Genomic DNA, 16,419 nt, shown 5'->3' on the forward strand with positions numbered 1-16,419 from the left:
CCTTTTGGGCCTGGGTACGTGTACAATGCTGTGCTTCTGTTGAGAAGATTCTAATACTTTGGTTTTGGATAATCTTAATGTTTGGACCTTGAACCAATGGTGTCTCTGCAAAAGAGGGCTGGGGGAATCTCTAGCCTCCAAGAAAAAATGGCCTAGCTCTTCATGCTGTGGTAAAACCTCCCAGTCACGTAACCAGCGTGGGCGTGATGAGATTCTTCTGATGGTGTGACGGCCATCGTGCTTTGTTTGTTGCCAGTGTTTTACTGCAGGCAGTGTGGCCTGTCTAGGCTGTAACATTCTCGACACTCATCTGAAGAAAGGACTTTCTGTCAATCCTTCAACCTCATGTGTTTTGCATAGTAGCTCTTCTGTCATCTGAATAAAGGAAGTGTTTATGGCGGTATTGCTTGTGATACTGAGCTGAGAATCTCCGCACAGTCGTTATTATAACTCATTCTTCTTCTTCAAGATACTTATAAATCAATATACACTGCTAATGTCTTTTTATGACTTACCAGTGATGGTTATTACATCTTTTTAATGTTGTATCAGTGATGTAATATTTCATGTGGGAGTCTTCATGCCTGTAGTTTATGGTATAGACTATGGAATGCTAGTTAAATTAGTTAAATTGGCAGTAGTGTGAGTTTTAACATTTAAATGATGGTTTACTGGAATTATTTATCAGTTACTTCCAATAGGAAGTGAATGATACATTTTTTAAATTAAAACTCTCAAATTCTTTGGGAGTGTTGTGAAGATATTTAGATCAAAGCTCTTACATGTTGTCCCACTGAAAGCTCTTCTAACTTAACAAACCGATGCCGTTTAAAGCCCTGCTCTTTTTTGCATTAACTTAAAATTCAGTATTTGCTGAGTATAGTGACTTGTTAAAAAGGAAAAAAATTGAGCATGCTGGAGCCAGTCTTGATATGAATTACTGGTGATAGAGTAAAGCTTACTCATATTTCACTGTCCCTGATTCCTGTACAGTCTTTTCTCTCTGACTCTCCAGGTCCCACCTTTGTTTCACCCCCACCTTTGATTTCCCACCCCCTGCTCAGGTTAGGTAAGGACAGCCTTCAGAGGGGTGCTTTGCCTTTTGAATAATTCACTTTTAAGTGAAAGTTATGCAAGGAAAAGCATATTAAGTGTATTCCTTTGACATGTAGCTGAGAAGTTTAGGGTTCAAAACATGAATTGTGACATACTTATTACAGCTTTGTGTCTTGAAGTTCTGCATTCTAATTAGTTTAATTCAGTAAAAATAGAGATGTATCTTCTTTCTTTCTGGAGGGGCCTGCTGCTTACTGTTGTACATACATAGCTCAGTTTGTCTTTTCAAGTACCTGCTTTCAGTTGTCTTATTCAACTTGCTTATTTTGGGGTCTCTCTGGTAAATGTTCTGCAGCAGTGTTATGAACTGGGATAACGCCTGTACGTGTGTGCACACACACCACCACTCCTGTTCAGAGCACACGCATGTGCCCCCGCATGCTTTCAGCTTTTTGTCTATACAGCTGGATGCCTGTTTAGGTGGAACAAAGCAGCAGTTCCAAAGCGATATTAGAGGTAATCGAAGCTTGTTCTGGTAGATGTTAGTGTAGCCAGTTCCCATAATCTGACACGTGAATGCTGTTTTAACAACCATATACGTCCTTAGGATCCACTAAACATTTTCTTTGGGAATAGTTGCTCTTTGTGTCGTAATTACTGTTTTGATAGAACTAAGTTACCTTGATAACAGAAACTATTTCAAAGTCTTGGTAATCCTTTCCGATTTTGAAGCTGTAAGGAGAGTCAGGACAAGAAATGTTTAAGAGCAATACTGCATAGGCAGATAGATGAAAAGAAACCCATTATTTTTATATCGTTGAAGCATAAGCAGAGTTTAGAGAATTTTTCTTGGCAAACTATGAGTAGGAGATAATATTTTTGCTGAAGAACTTCTAAAAGATTATGAAGGATATTGTGCAGATGGGTTGCTACACTTGGGAACTTTTCATGTTCCATATGGCTTATCTGCAATATAGTGTTGCTGAAAGGAGGCATTCAGTCAGCCACTTCTGTAGCTGATTTATATTTTAACCATTGCAAGTATGTGAAGAGTTATATATGGGATGTGCATGTATGTATATATGTTATCACTTGAGTAAGGATTGACAAAAGCATTTATGTACCATACAATATCTCTTTGAATGTTTTAGCATATAACTCCGTTTTGCTTGGTTTTACCATTCATTTGGTTTGTTACAGACTGCATTCCCTGAAAGGACTATAAAATAGATTTAATCTATGTGTTAAGAAATAGGTTCTGCTTCCTGAAGACAAACGTTGATCTACTTTGTCATCTTTTGTCAGTAAAAATTTTGAATAAGATCGACTTTGGCAATTTAGTAGTCTTTAATGGAAAAACCTAGTTGATGATACTTTCTGTAAAACAGGTAAAATAAAAACCAGCTCAGTGATACAAAATTTAATAATCTATTAAGCTGTATAGAAAGTGAAAAAAACCCAAATGCATCAAATACCAGACTCTGAGAGGGTGGCTTAGCTTTCACTGCAAACAGTATTATCAGTGCTAATGGATTACTAATCGTTTTAAGTCTCAAGAAGTTCATTTGGGAATGAGGAATCCAGCTTGTTTGTAGGTCAGCAACTGCATTATAAAGGCCACACTTTACAGATGGTGCTTCTCTAAAGTCGCAAATACAAGTAAGCAGCTTCCCTTGCTATACCTTCTAGTCCAGGGCACTGTGTAATATTCTGAGAGTGAAAAGAAGGGTGGATTTTATAGCCCATACAATTGTTAGTCTTTAGTAATTGCTTGTGGTTTATCTATTTAAAATAACATTTCACAGAAAACATGCTTCAAACTAGGACTTAAGCTCCATACCATATCACATCTCAAAACCTTTTGTATGTGTTATTTTATATAAATGGGAGTTTGAATCCTGAGTGCCATCTTTATCATATCTTGGAGGAATTTGACAGCTAGCTTTCATGTTTGGCAAGCGAGAGATACATGTTAAAATTCGCCAGATACTGGAAGTGCTCCAACATTTGAAACAAGACCGTGTCTTTTCTTAGAGTGCTATATAACAGGGACACTGATAAAATTTCAGATCATGAATATTTTTCATCTGTAAATGAGAATACCTTTACTGAAAACTGAATGTAGCAGAGCATTGCTTAGAGAGCCCTTCCTTGTATTTTATGGCCTAGTGCTAGACAGGCTTACAGGGGTTTTCTGTTTGTAAAGCCTTAGAATAAGTAATCCAAAACCTTCTTTTTTTCCTATAATATTTGGCCAAGAAATATAATCATTATAGCAAATATTATTTACAGTACTGTACTCAGAACTTTTGATATGTAGATACTTTGCATAGTATCAATTATTTACTTTTGAAATACCACTACTAATTGAGCACAAGTATGGAAAATACTAAAGTAAGCTAAAAGTAGAGTATGTCAATTTTTCAGATTTTACTTGGTGTACATTATTTTGGCTGGGGAACCTACCAGAAGGATTGCTGAGGCCTTGTTCTGTAAGCAGTTAAGCTCTCCAAGTTGCTTAGCTTGTGGAAATGTCTGTCGTAATCTAATTTGGTCTCCTGTGCATTTCAGTGAAGTTTTGAAAGCTGGGCACCACTCTGCTTTACCGTGCTGGTTTGGGATGTATGTATTTGTGGCTATGATTAGAATGTGAAATTCTAACTGATAGCGTAGCAAAATGTAATTGAAAATGTGTCGGGGGTACTGCATGGAGCAGGATTAGGGCTAAACCTCAGTAGCCTCCAAACTCGGAGAGAAGGAAGACAGCTTCATAATGAAATTTGCAGATGCTTCAGTGGTTGAAGTTGAGAATATTAATAGAGCCTGAGGAAAATTTACAAAATTTGTAGATGTTACGTAAAATAATCCAGTACCTCTAACTATGGAAAAAAACCTGTTGAAGCCTACAGAAGTGATGTTGATGAGCTTCAGGCGCAAAATGCTGTTACAGAGTTGATTGGTGTTTTTTTCTCTAGCTGTTCACTTTTGATGTATATGTTGTACTTAGGATTCACTCCTTGCAAAATCCCTGTCCCCAGCACTGCAGAGTCAAGCTCCAGCTTTGCAGAACAGCGTTGATACTTCAGAGAAAAGAAACAGGAATGATGATCCTTCTGAAGCCAGACTGTCCTGTAGGAAGTCTTAAAACTGTAAATAGCTTTCAGTGCCTAAGAATACTCCTCGGATACTTGAGTATGTTTTATGCATAACAGGGGGGAAATGATTGTATGTAAAGGATGATACAGTATAATGTTGTTCAGGGTGATGAAAGCGAAATATTTTGTGTTAAAAAAGAAAAATCCAGCCTAGTTCTAGGCTTAGCTTCTTGGCAATGGTATGTAACAGGAAACAAATAATAAAGCAGTTGTCATGCTTTCAGCGTGACTTTCTGCTGTATGTGAAGTCTGTAGTGGTACGTGTAGTTCTTGCCAGTCGAAGCCTCTCTGTGCTGTGAGAAGGGAGCTGAACTGCATTAAGGGAATATACCATTTTCTCTCACTGATGTTTCACGTTATAAGGATGAAAACGGGGTGGGAGTCTGATGCCATGACTACTGTGGTTTTCCTTCATTTTGTGAATATCTCAGAAAAAAGGTGCAGCTTTTTAAGTAGGGTGTGAATATCTGTGGTGGCTGAGGTGGTGGTTTGCTGCTGCCAGCGAAGACAGACTATTCCTTCTGCCTTCTTTGTATCTGTACTGCTCAGCCCATACAGTGGAAAACCACGTTATTCCTGTACAACTGAAACCAAACCCACCAAAAGCAAGTTAAATGAAGAATGGCTGAGAATTTCCTGTCATTTTAGTGAAGAACAAATGGCTTAGTGCAGGCTTGAGCAGCATCGGAATTGATGTAAGGGTGATCTCTAAGATGGTGCGCTTTCTGTGGCAGTATGTTGTTGCTGTCAGTCAGCTCGTCCAGCTGTTCCCATAGCTTTCAGCAGTTCCACTGAAGAATGGGGAAGTAACCTTAAAGCAGGGATTGCATTTTATTGGTGCAACTGCAGTTTCACAACCTTTTGCCCCAGTGATCTTACCATTATTCCCATTAGGGATGACAGAGTGATGCTCGGTCCTGTCCTTCCTGGCCAGAGCTGTGTGAGAGCATGGGAACTGCGTTTGTGGGTGAGGAGTCTTTGGAATCTGATGCAAGTGGCAGCAGTGTCCTCTCCCTCTCCAGTGCTGCATGACAGCTCTCTAGGGCATCAGGAAACTGTTTAGTTGGTTATCCTTTTAATAACCGTGGTGTACGTGCCTACTAGAGCAGCAGTAACATTTGGCAATACTAGTAGAGTCTTTCTGTTACTTCAGGCCTTAGAAATACTTGCACTTTTTATTAAATTGCAATTTTTTAAAGTATTTACTCCAAATTTGTGTTGCATCACAGCTTTTCCTGACTGCAACAGCAGAAGCGGAACTAGCCACAGGTTTTAAGTAAAAGGTTCTTCTTTTCCAAGAGAATTCACTTTTCATTTCAATGTTACTCAAATTTTGGAAATTTTTTCCTCATGATTTATGATGAAATGCCAGTAAAAATCCTGTTTGGCCAGCTCCAATACCAAGTGCAAAAGTGTAGCTGTTAACATGATACATAGTAGTGTGGATAGCAACAACCATTTCCTTATTTGTAATACTACAAGAAACCCAACACTGAAAATATTTTTAATAAACTGACACTATTTTGCACTTCATAACGCTTTTTTCAGATGAGGTCATCCAACTTTTTTGCTTTAAGGCAGAAAAATACTATTTCCTGAGGTGACAGTGAACATAATCAATCATTATAGTTTTGCCAGAGCTGGTAAGGAGCCCAGATCGCTAATATCAGAAGTCCTGGGTTTTTAACCACACTCACTGACTCAGAGCACAGAACAGGCTGATTGTGCTCTTAAAACTATTAGCAACATGTCTCTTCAGCGTCGGATACAAACGCAGGATCTTTCATGGAGAGGAGGACAGTTGGGGGTTGTCACTTAATTTCGTCTCTGGTAGCAGTAACGTGTGTTTATTAGTTCAGAGGTTTTGGTTTCCAGAGCTGCTGATGACCAGTATCTTGAGCCAGTGCAAGTCTGTGTGAGAGAAGCTGCGCGCAGCGGGGCTGGAACCAGCCGTGGAGAAGGTGGTGACTTGATTTCATGCTGTGGCGACTCAGCAGGCTTAAAGCTCTTGCATTTCATGTTTCTCTGTTGGATTTTGTGGAAGGAAGCTTATGCTGAGATAGTTACACTGTGATGGTCAGATATCATCTTTGGTCCTCATGGATCATACAATAAATAACTGTCTTGTATTTCTGTACTCTTTGGTATCTCTATTATCAGTTTCAGTAAAATTCACATTGAATTGTAGAGAAGCTAATTATTTTTTCGTTGTTGTTTTGCAAGAAACTCTTCCATAGATGCTCCTTGCCAAGACATGATTCTTTCTTAAATTAGCAGAATGCAGTGCAGTTATAAAGTACTTTGCATGTGTGTGGGTAAGTTCAGGACAATACTGGGACTCTTGTAGCATGTGCTTGAATATAATATTTAAACTTGTCATAGCTAGTCCAGCCGTTCTCATACAATGTTTCCTAAGCTCTGCCATTCAAAAAATAACCCACCCCCCCAATACTTACAATAATTGCATATTTCACTTTTATATGGCGCAACAAAAGCAGTTTAAAACTTCTGGATTATTCTGCAATATGAAGATGACCTACAGCTCTCTGGAAGACTTGTATAGCAGCTTTGTATGGCACACAACTATATTGTTGTGTTTGCTTCATTCGTTTAAAAAAAGTTGTCATACCTGCGTTGGTTTCTTGTAAATACTTTGCATTATTTTCTGACAAAATTCTGTCCTTTTCTTTCGTCAATTAGTTAATCCAGTCTAATATCAAAGCTGCAAAATCTCAGTTACTGAAGGTACAATACAGTGCGTTGGCAAACATGCTGGAGCGATTTCCAGTAATTTTGGCCAAGTCTTGCAGGTGTGGAAAGTGATACAGATTAATTCCAAAGGCTCCACATGCCCTTGGATGATCTAGAAAAGAAGACTTAACACCAGAAGGTAATTGCAGTGAGCATCCAAGAGCAAAACTTGAAATCCAATGTTCTTTTTCCCTCTTGTTGTAGTAAGAAAACTTATGTTCTATAATTATTAGGTTCAACTGCAAAACCTCTGATTTTATTCTAAACAAGCCCGTGTATCACCACAGCAGAGAAATACAACTCTCTTCGTGTTGCACAAATAGAATTTGATCTCACTGACGGGCATTTTTTTTCTTTACCACCCCTGTATGTTCAGAGTTACTAAAATTTCAGTCTCCATGATAATACCCTAGAAATAGCTAAGGGGCAGGGCAGGGGGGAGGGAGTTACTTACATTAATCAGAGAAATAACAAATTTTTGCTACAGAGAAGCTGGAGGGTGGGGTCAGCACTTGTTTAGGGTGTTTGGCTCTCCCGTGTCCCACGGAGTGGTTCCCAGTGGTCCTGGCCTGCCTTGTTTTCCCCGCAGCAGGGGCCCGTTATCGTGTCTCACCCTGTAGCCTGTGAGAAAGCTGAGGCTGGGCTGTCTCGCGTAGGCTTCGCCTGGCCGTGTGAACAGATTACAGCATTCCACTTGTTAGGACGGGCCGCAGAGCAGAAATGTTGAACTATTCTGTTCCTGGGCAATGATAAAGTTGGCAGGCTTTTTATGGTTAGGTCCTCAAAGTGACAGTTCGTGGTCGAGTGATAAGGAAGCAGAGCTTTGGATATCAGACCCAGGCTTACTATCTGTAACAGCGAACCGCAGCTTAAATCCTTCCACAATGACAGGAACCCCGTCTGGAGTGACGGTTTCCAGAACCTTAAGCGGGAGATACTGAGGCATTTTCCTTCCTCATGAGTCAAAGCAGAGTTAACCCCAACCCCATTGTTATTAAAAAAAAACCAAAAAACCAAAACAAAAAACAGACACAAAGAGGAAGGATGCATTTTTATATTTAACTAAATCTCTTCCTTTATATTGGAACTTGGAACATAATTTTTTTCAGACAGGTGCAGGAGGATGAATTGGCAGCATTACACTTAAAAGCTCTCCCTTGATTGTTGTAGAATATTGAAAGAGCAGTACTGATAGTCCCATGCTGTGATACTTCATGTTGCTCAAATGTGTTTGTCAAAGGAGGTGACTGTATGTATTTGCTGCAAGATCTTTCTTTATAGCATCTAACTGCAGTTTCTGACGGTGTCTTGGGCACTGCGTATGCGTGTTGACGCCGAGCGCCATGTAAAGACATATTTGGGTTCTATTTCCAGAATGCTGTGGGTTGCAGGGGTTAAATGTAATCCCGATTATACAGTGTTAACATTTTCCCTGCTGATAGCAAAGTGTAGAAGACTGGCAGGCTGACTTGTTGGGAAGGGCTGGGAGAGGGATAACAGGCTGCGACCTTGAGAGGCCAAGCAGCCAGCCCTTGTATGGCCAAGTCCCTATTCGTGTCCAGCTGATTGGCTGGAGGAGCAGGATCAGTGCCGCGACAGGTGCCGGAGCAACCTACACCTGTTTTCCCCATATGCTGATTTAGTGATTACATTTTTGTGGGAGTTCCAGATACTGTGTGGGATATGCAGAGCGAGCCAAGAAACTCGAGAAGGCATTATAGCTTATGGTGACCCCTGATATTAAGGAATTTCAGACTGCGTAATTGAAATTTCAAGTCCTGCTTTAAAACTGAAGTCCAAATAGTCAGTGTTTCATGTATGTGAATAGTGAGAAGATCTTGTGTACTTTGCATTGTGTAATTTGCATTGTACCGACAATCAGTAGACAGCACTTTAAGAAAAATGCTGATGAATGCGATAGTCTAAACTAAGACCTAGGTGGGGTTTTTTTAAATCAGAAATTCAGTGTAGGAAACAGCTTCTGTAGGAAGACCAATGCAATTTCTTTATGGTGCTGACAATAGCAGCTTGCAGATTCCAATTTTTAGGGAATCTGTAGTATTTAGCGTAAAGTTCATAGAATATAGATAATTTCTCACAAAAAGAAAATACACAACCCCCCCCCAGTGCCTCTGCAGTTCTGTTGCTGCCTTATGTTCTGCTGATTTGTACCTGTTTGAACATTTATATTGCTTTCCTTTTGAAACTTTTGAAAAACAGTAGAGATTTTCCCATGGTAACATTGCAAACCTTGTTTTGTTATCAATGAGAACTCGCAAAGAACTCCGATTGTGTAATAGGGTGAAAAAGAAAAGAAAAACAAGGAATGCAAATACCTGTTCAGCCTCACAGTTCCACATCCTTCCGTTCAGCAGTGTATTTGCACTGCCTGGATTGTCGACAAGTTTGGGTTTTTTTCCAGGGGATGTTGATGTGAGCTCTCCATCAGAAAACAGGAAGTAGCCCAGTAGAGCAGTTGCATCAAGTTAGTCTGCAGGAGCCTGAAAAAAATTATATTTAGCAAACTAAGTAATTTTAGAGGGGGATTATGTAATTTCTTTTTATACTTTTTTGCAGTTCTTGTTATCGTGCAGGATGACAGAAGTACAGGAAAATCCTGCCTTTATAAACACTGAAGCCAAGTGTTACATGTGTTCATGTTCTGCGGTTACTGAATTCAATGAAAGATTTTAGCCACTGTTTCTCAGACTTTAACTGTCTGTTCTTTACAGTGTGAATATTAAAATTGGGATGCTAAAATAAGTTTAATAAAGATCCAGCAAACTGGCTTCAAAATACCAGTGATGACATTAACTCCTTGAACATTCCTTGTATGTCAAGCAACTTTACTCCATCAGCCAGTATCTAAAAACGGTTTTGCATGGAACACTGGAGAAATGAAGTGGTTGTAGGTTGAAGTTACCTGTGAGATGGCTCCTGGAAGAGTCAATGCCTCTGAGTGAACCTGTTTGCTGTGTGTACTATGCCACTAATTCTGTCTGTGAAAGTTTCATGTAGTTCCAGTGGCTCTGAATGCTTCAGTAGTGTACAAAACTAAAACTTCTTGGCAAGTTAGTATGATTTGTATGTGAATTTTCCAATTGTATTTCAGACCTTAAGAAAGAAAGGCCTTAATGGTTGTGAGAGCCCTGATGCTGACGATTACTTTGAGCACAGTCCACTATCGGAGGACAGATTCAGCAAACTAAATGAAGATAGTGATTTTATTTTCAAGCGAGGCCCTGTAAGTACTTTTATTTTATCTCTACTTTTTATTTGTTGATCCTTTTTATTAACTTCATTATTTAGGCTCTGAACAAGAAGGAACACAGAGGGTGCGACAGCCCGGACCCTGACACTTCATATGTGCTCACGCCACATACAGAAGAAAAATATAAAAAAATTAATGAAGAGTTTGATAATATGATGCGGAATCATAAAATCGCAGTGAGTACTAAAGTATGGTTTGTGCTTCTATTACATGCATGAGAATTTTCATGGTGTTTGCTTACCACTGAAAACCGCTGCAAAGACAAGAGGATGTAATGGTTTGAGAAGGGAATAAGTATTTTTGAGGAAGAACAAGGTGCTGATACTTGATCTTGTTATAATACATTTTATCTTAAGGAAGAGAAGGTTTTGCTCTAGCTTTTCTCTTGCACTCACAGTTTTTCGTACCTTGTGAACATGAGGTAACGTTTCTAGATTTCAGGCTGCATTGCCTAATCCTACCTAAAATGTTTTTTTATAAAGATAGATTTTGTCGTGGCATGTAGGATAGTTTATTTACATCTTTAGCTCTTTAGCTGTCCGTTGATCAAGATTTTACAGTATGTTACAAGCAGGCAAATAGAAATGGGTTACTTTTGTCATCTCAGTGAAATTTATTTGACTGCATGTAAGGAGGTATTTAGCTCTTTAAAGACTCGTGCGAAGTGGGAGCATCAAAAGATTGGTGTTAAAAGATTCCTGTTGAAATTCAAACAGGTATTTCCTTGGACACTGAGAGATCTTTGAAAATTTTGACCCAAGTGCCTAAGCCATTTGCAGCCATAAGTCACTTGACTCCAGAATTCAAGAATTTTGTAGATAACAGTAGTGTAAATTTTGTTTTTCGTGAAGGTGTCATGATGACGCTTCATTTCTATCTACAAAAAGCAGTGTGGAGTATTACAGGGAAAGTATTTTCTAAGAAAACAGGTAGAGGGCTCTGCCACAGCCTTTGAATTTTTTTTAACATTGCAAATCTTGTAGCAGTTAAAGTAAATGGAGTGGCTGCGTTGATCAGCAGAGACCTTGGGGCAATTGACTATTGTGTCCCCAAATGACTTGTCAATACCAGAAATTATTTTGTTCTTCAGACCAATAAGGCTGTATCTGGGGACTTAACAGCAAAATGACAGTCATGACACCCAGCATTCCTTCTTTTAGTAAGTCCTTTGTGCTTCAGTGAAGCAAATACATTTTGTTCTTGCTTTGTTTCAAAGCTTTCAATATCCAACACTTCTCTGAGATGTCTTCTTCAGGCCTCCCCTCAGCGTGTCACAGCTAAACTGTTCTCCCTTGATTTTTCAGCCTAGGTTGTCTGTGTGAACATCAGTGTAAATAGAAAAGGCAATGTTACTTTTCAGCTCTATAGTTCTGTATTTGTAGCTTAAATTGGACCTTGTTGTGGTTCTGTTTCCAGCACTTAAGGGTCTGTGTAAGAACATAGTTTCTTTTGTTCTAGTGCACTCATTACAGTCAAAGGATAGGAATGAGGCAAAGCGTGAAGAATTCAGCCATAACCAGATGAGTACCATAGATGGGCAGAGGGCAGCCTTTATTGCAAGGTGTGGGGGGAAGCTGTCATTTATTAGTTCTAGATGGAGAAACCTACAGAAAAAATGGTCCAATGCTTAGTTTCTAGCATTGTTTTAAGCGTGCTTCAGGTATTTCAGGTTTGGTCTGAGTTACTTGACAGCATGCTGTTTATAAAAACAACGTTTTTTTTGTAGATACTGAGTAGTTTCTTCAAGTAGTTACCCCGTGAAAACAAATACCAGTACAGCTTGTCGCTCGTTAGATACTGTGAATGATTTGCCAGCATTACATCGCTATGCTTCATTACTTTTTCCTTCCGTCTGTGCCAAAAACTTATAATTATTCTTAGAATGCTTCAGGAGGGACAATGTCACTGGCACTTGCTAGTGAGAGATTCTGTTTCTTGTAGAAAATGTATTCTGCTCTTCTGATTAGTATAATTATTGTTATATTTTTAATATCAAAATTGTTGTACAGAAATAGCAATATAAGTAAATTTTAAGCTGCATATAACAAAACCATGTCTTTTCAAGTGTACTTACTAGGTCATGAATGTTTGACATCTGCATTTGACCTCTAAATCAAAACTATCTGTCTATTCTGTCAATAAATACTACCAAATATTTACCCTTGAATTATACCTGTCGTGGTTTAATTTCCAGTAATTATGAGAGTTGTGAAAGAGAATATAAGAGTTGTTTCAGAAGCTGTCAAAGGGTAGGAACGAGAAAAAGGCCAAAGAAGTTAGTCATAACCAAATGAGTACCATAGATGGGCAGGCATCTAAACTTTTGATTGAAATTATTGTTGAATAACAAACATACACACTTCAGAAAAATAGTTGCCTTTTAAATAATGCTGTAAAAGTGAGAATTAAAAAATGAGATTTGCAGAAAGGGAAGTTGGAGTGGTTAATGTTCAAGCAGGGTTTTGTGGAACAGAGCTCAGAATGATGACAACTTCGTTGTTTAAACTCAAATTACTGAACTTAGTGACTTTCTCAAGATCTGTTTACTTTTTTAATCTCTCAAAGTTTTAGAGATGATTAGCAATATTTTGTCGAGGTTGTTAATAGAAAATGTTATTACTAACTTCTTTTTTTGTGAAATAACTGACCATCTATAATGTGCATGTTTTTGCTTACGTTTTGGAGGTGTCACAGTTCATTGATAAGTAGACATGTTTAGCTTGTCGTTGCTTTGTTATAATCCAAATTAACTGGAAAATTGTATTTCTGAGCTTGTGAATTCATATGAATATCTTGGTTTTTTGTATTTGAACTTTCAGTATTTCAGAAGTTTATGAGCAATTCTTTTGGAACAGTATTTGTATGATGTGTAAGAGTTTAACGCAATACTCTACATAAATGGATGTTTAAAAATTGTGTGCTTAAGAGAGTTTAAACACTAACATAATTAACTCTTTTTTTTGTTGTTAAACCTGAGTAATTCTTTGCAAATTTTAATGTATGTTTTTGTAATGTGCTATTTCTGTAAACACAGTTAATGCTAATGTTGTTGTCTTGTGTGTGTTCCTTGTCTTTCCTCCAGCCTGGCTTGCCTGCTCAGAACTTCTCGATGTCGGTTACAGTTCCAGTGTCCAATCCCAACACTTTAACCTACAGTAACCCAGGGAGTTCCCTCGTATCCCCATCGCTGGCGGCCAGTTCATCATTAACGGACACAACCATGCTCTCTCCACCTCAGACCACCCTGCATCGGAACGTATCACCTGGGGCCCCTCAGAGACCACCAAGTACTGGCAATGCAGGTAAGATTCGGTACTGTTGTGCTTCCCTTCTATACCCTCTTTTTTATTTTAAAAAAACCCCATGAACAAAAAAACTGTAATGAGAGCAAGTTAGTTTAATGCTCTGGGTTACTTTTATTAGGTGGAATGCTGGGGACAACTGACCTCACAGTGCCAAATGGAGCTGGTACCAGTCCAGTTGGTAAGTGTTGTATACGTCTTTGTTTAAAAAAAGTATTGTGGTTTTAGTTTCACAGTTACTGAAAAGCAATTTTTTATTTTGACTCTTTGAAAAAGTGGTTGTGGAAGAACAAAGGTTTTAATTTTCTTAGGTGTCTTATGATTGTCAAGTCTTGTAAATTCTTATCAGGCATGTAATTTTTTACAGCCTTGCCGTTTGCACTTCAGTAATATTCACGATTTTTTTTATTTGAGTGTTTTTCAGTAGCAGCGTGCTGCTCTGGCTTTTGTGTTTCTCTACAGGTGTAATTACAGCACTCTGAAGAGCTCTTATGTTCACCAGATTACTTACTTTGAATGAAATTCACTGCACTTACTAAACTGTTACACTAAAGACAACTCAGCCATATTCTCAGCTATAGTATTCAGGAGACCTGGATGTTTGATGCTGGTTGTGGTGCCAATCAAAGTGAACAAAATGCAGACTGTATTGTTTCTATTGCCATGTGTATCTCACTAATTATTTTCTAACAGTTATATAAATAAAATGATAAATCTTGGAAGCTGATAGCTAGGTTCTGTCTTAATTCTGGAGGATGAACAGAATTTCTTTCAAAAACAAATTAGAGATCTTGCCAAAAATCAAATTCACAGTATTTTTTGGTCTTCAGTAAAAAGATATGATGGGCACACTCATTTAAATACTATTTTGTCTTCCTTAAGCACAATTTAGTACTCTGATAGAGGACAGGCAGCCACTGAAATTTACCACGCCACAGAAAGACAAAATAAATGATAGTTCACCCACTTTCTTCACGTTCCTTCCTTTCCTTGAGATGTCTTCAAAGGTCCATTTTGGAAATACACGTGACTTTCCTTGGTACATGTTTGTAGCAAGGAATTTGAGAATCAACTGTTGACCTATCCGTATTTGCCCACTGGCTGCTTAGTGTGGCAACTGGGAAAAAATTCTTTGAAGATTAAGTTAGGCAATTGAATTTATGAATAAAAAATGCTGCAACTACAAGGCTGAAAGCACAGGATTGACTTTCTGCTCTTCATGAATTCTTTGGCTATGTGCAGCCAAGATATGAAATATTAAAGTGTGGTTTCCATCAGGTAAGCAAGATTTTAAATGGAAGGAACTTCCTCAGTTGAAAAAAAGATGGCTATTTTTAGAAACTGTGGAGGTCAGATGTCGATTTCTATAGTACTTGTCAAGTCAGACCAAATAAGTTTATTATCAGGCCGTTTCAGGCCTCTTTTTCCAAAATCAGACTTTAGTAACATCAGCCTCAGATTGAAGACTGTTCCTTTCAATAAGCAAATAAACCAGTTGTTTACAGCTCTCGCTATAGAATATTGAACTGTAGAAATACCCGCTTACAGCAGCTTGGTGAACATATTTAATGCACTAAAATGCTTTTGCTTCTTGCATTTATTAATAGTTCATATGAAAAGTCAAAATGCATCACTTATCTCTTCCTTTCCAGAACATCGCACCCAGAATGCTATGCATATACCCACTCATTTCTAGAAAGATTTTTGCATGCAAGTAAGAGTTGTGGCTCTGTGAGAACAGCGAAACAGAAGCATCTCCAGCGAAACTCAAATACTAGTTAACACCCGAATGCTAAGCCACAGAGTACCCTAAATTGTCAGAGCTGCACTTTCTCCTAGGATATGACATGGCTTCTTTTAAATACTGTCGGGTGCTCAGTAACCTTCTCAATTGCAGCCAAAATCAAAAACCATACATAGCCAGATGGAGTAGATCTGCAAACTTGTCAATTTGAGCTTGACAGCTCGAGTGTGTATCAAGTTAATTATGTCTGCAGACAACAATGGTTTGAGTTGCCTGCTACATTTATTGTAGAATTCACTTTAAAACCTTATTTTATTCTTTTAGCTTCCAAACTTTTATTGTAAACTCCTCGGGAATGGAGAATTCTGCTGTGGATGTAGTTGTGAAAGGCCATTAGTCAAATTTGCGGCTCACAACTTACTGGAGAACTGTCAGAGATGAAGATGAGTACTGGCATGTCTGTATTCCCAGATACTCTCCCTTATACAACGGGAAAAACTCAAGTCTCCCTCAACGTTATGAAGTTTTTTGAGAAGTTTTTTTGAGAAATGTTTTTGAGAATTTTATGAAATGTTTTTTGAAGCATTTGAGATCTTGTTTTCATCGAAAGATGCTTGTATGCCTTTGAGTAAAAGCAAGAAGAGGGACCCAGTTCAAAGATGTGGTGTAAAATGGCTCATACTTAGTTCACGTTAATCTCTCAAGTCCTGAGTTCCTTGATTGGAATAGATATGATTTGCTTTAGCAGTCAATCTGCCAACTTAACAGTTTTTCTGTGGAAAATAACTGAGTAAAAATATCTGCGTTTCATAGCAAAGAGTGGTAGGTGGGGTTTTTTATGTCTAGGACAGAAAATTGTGATTATTTTATAATACTGAGAGTTTACTTCACATGCAGCTGTCATAACTCTGAAAAAGCATTTTTATTTTGTAATATTTTTAAAATTCTACCCACCACATAAAGAAAATTTGCTGAAATTTTTTTCTTGGCAAGTATATCAGTTTTGAGAAGGGAAAAATGTCTGGCATTAAAACAGTGTTTGCTTTTGAGCTAATCTATTTTTTTTTTTCTAGTCAGATCAAATGTTTTGGAGGTAGAATCTTTATGATACTGTTGCCCCTGGTCAGTGTTAAACCCTGT

The 16,419-nt window shown here is 38.3% G+C and overlaps 1 protein-coding gene across 3 annotated transcripts in view; it reads left to right on the forward strand.

Moving 5' to 3' along the window:
- Positions 1-16,419, forward strand: part of MEF2A (myocyte enhancer factor 2A) — a 50,471-nt gene that overhangs the window by 15,961 nt on the left and 18,091 nt on the right. For 2 of the 3 annotated variants that reach the window (XM_010133731.1, XM_010133733.1), the window contains exons 3-5: positions 10,075-10,206; positions 13,316-13,535; positions 13,657-13,716. In XM_010133731.1, coding sequence (XP_010132033.1) covers positions 10,075-10,206; positions 13,316-13,535; positions 13,657-13,716 — 412 coding nt within the window. Of the gene's footprint in view, positions 1-10,074; positions 10,207-10,271; positions 10,410-13,315; positions 13,536-13,656; positions 13,717-16,419 lie in introns of all 3 variants that reach the window. The other variant, XM_010133732.1, reaches the window with a different exon arrangement.

The sequence above is a fragment of the Buceros rhinoceros genome, unplaced genomic scaffold (assembly GCF_000710305.1).
Source record: "Buceros rhinoceros silvestris isolate BGI_N320 unplaced genomic scaffold, ASM71030v1 scaffold12603, whole genome shotgun sequence".
NCBI classification, from domain to species: domain Eukaryota; kingdom Metazoa; phylum Chordata; class Aves; order Bucerotiformes; family Bucerotidae; genus Buceros; species Buceros rhinoceros.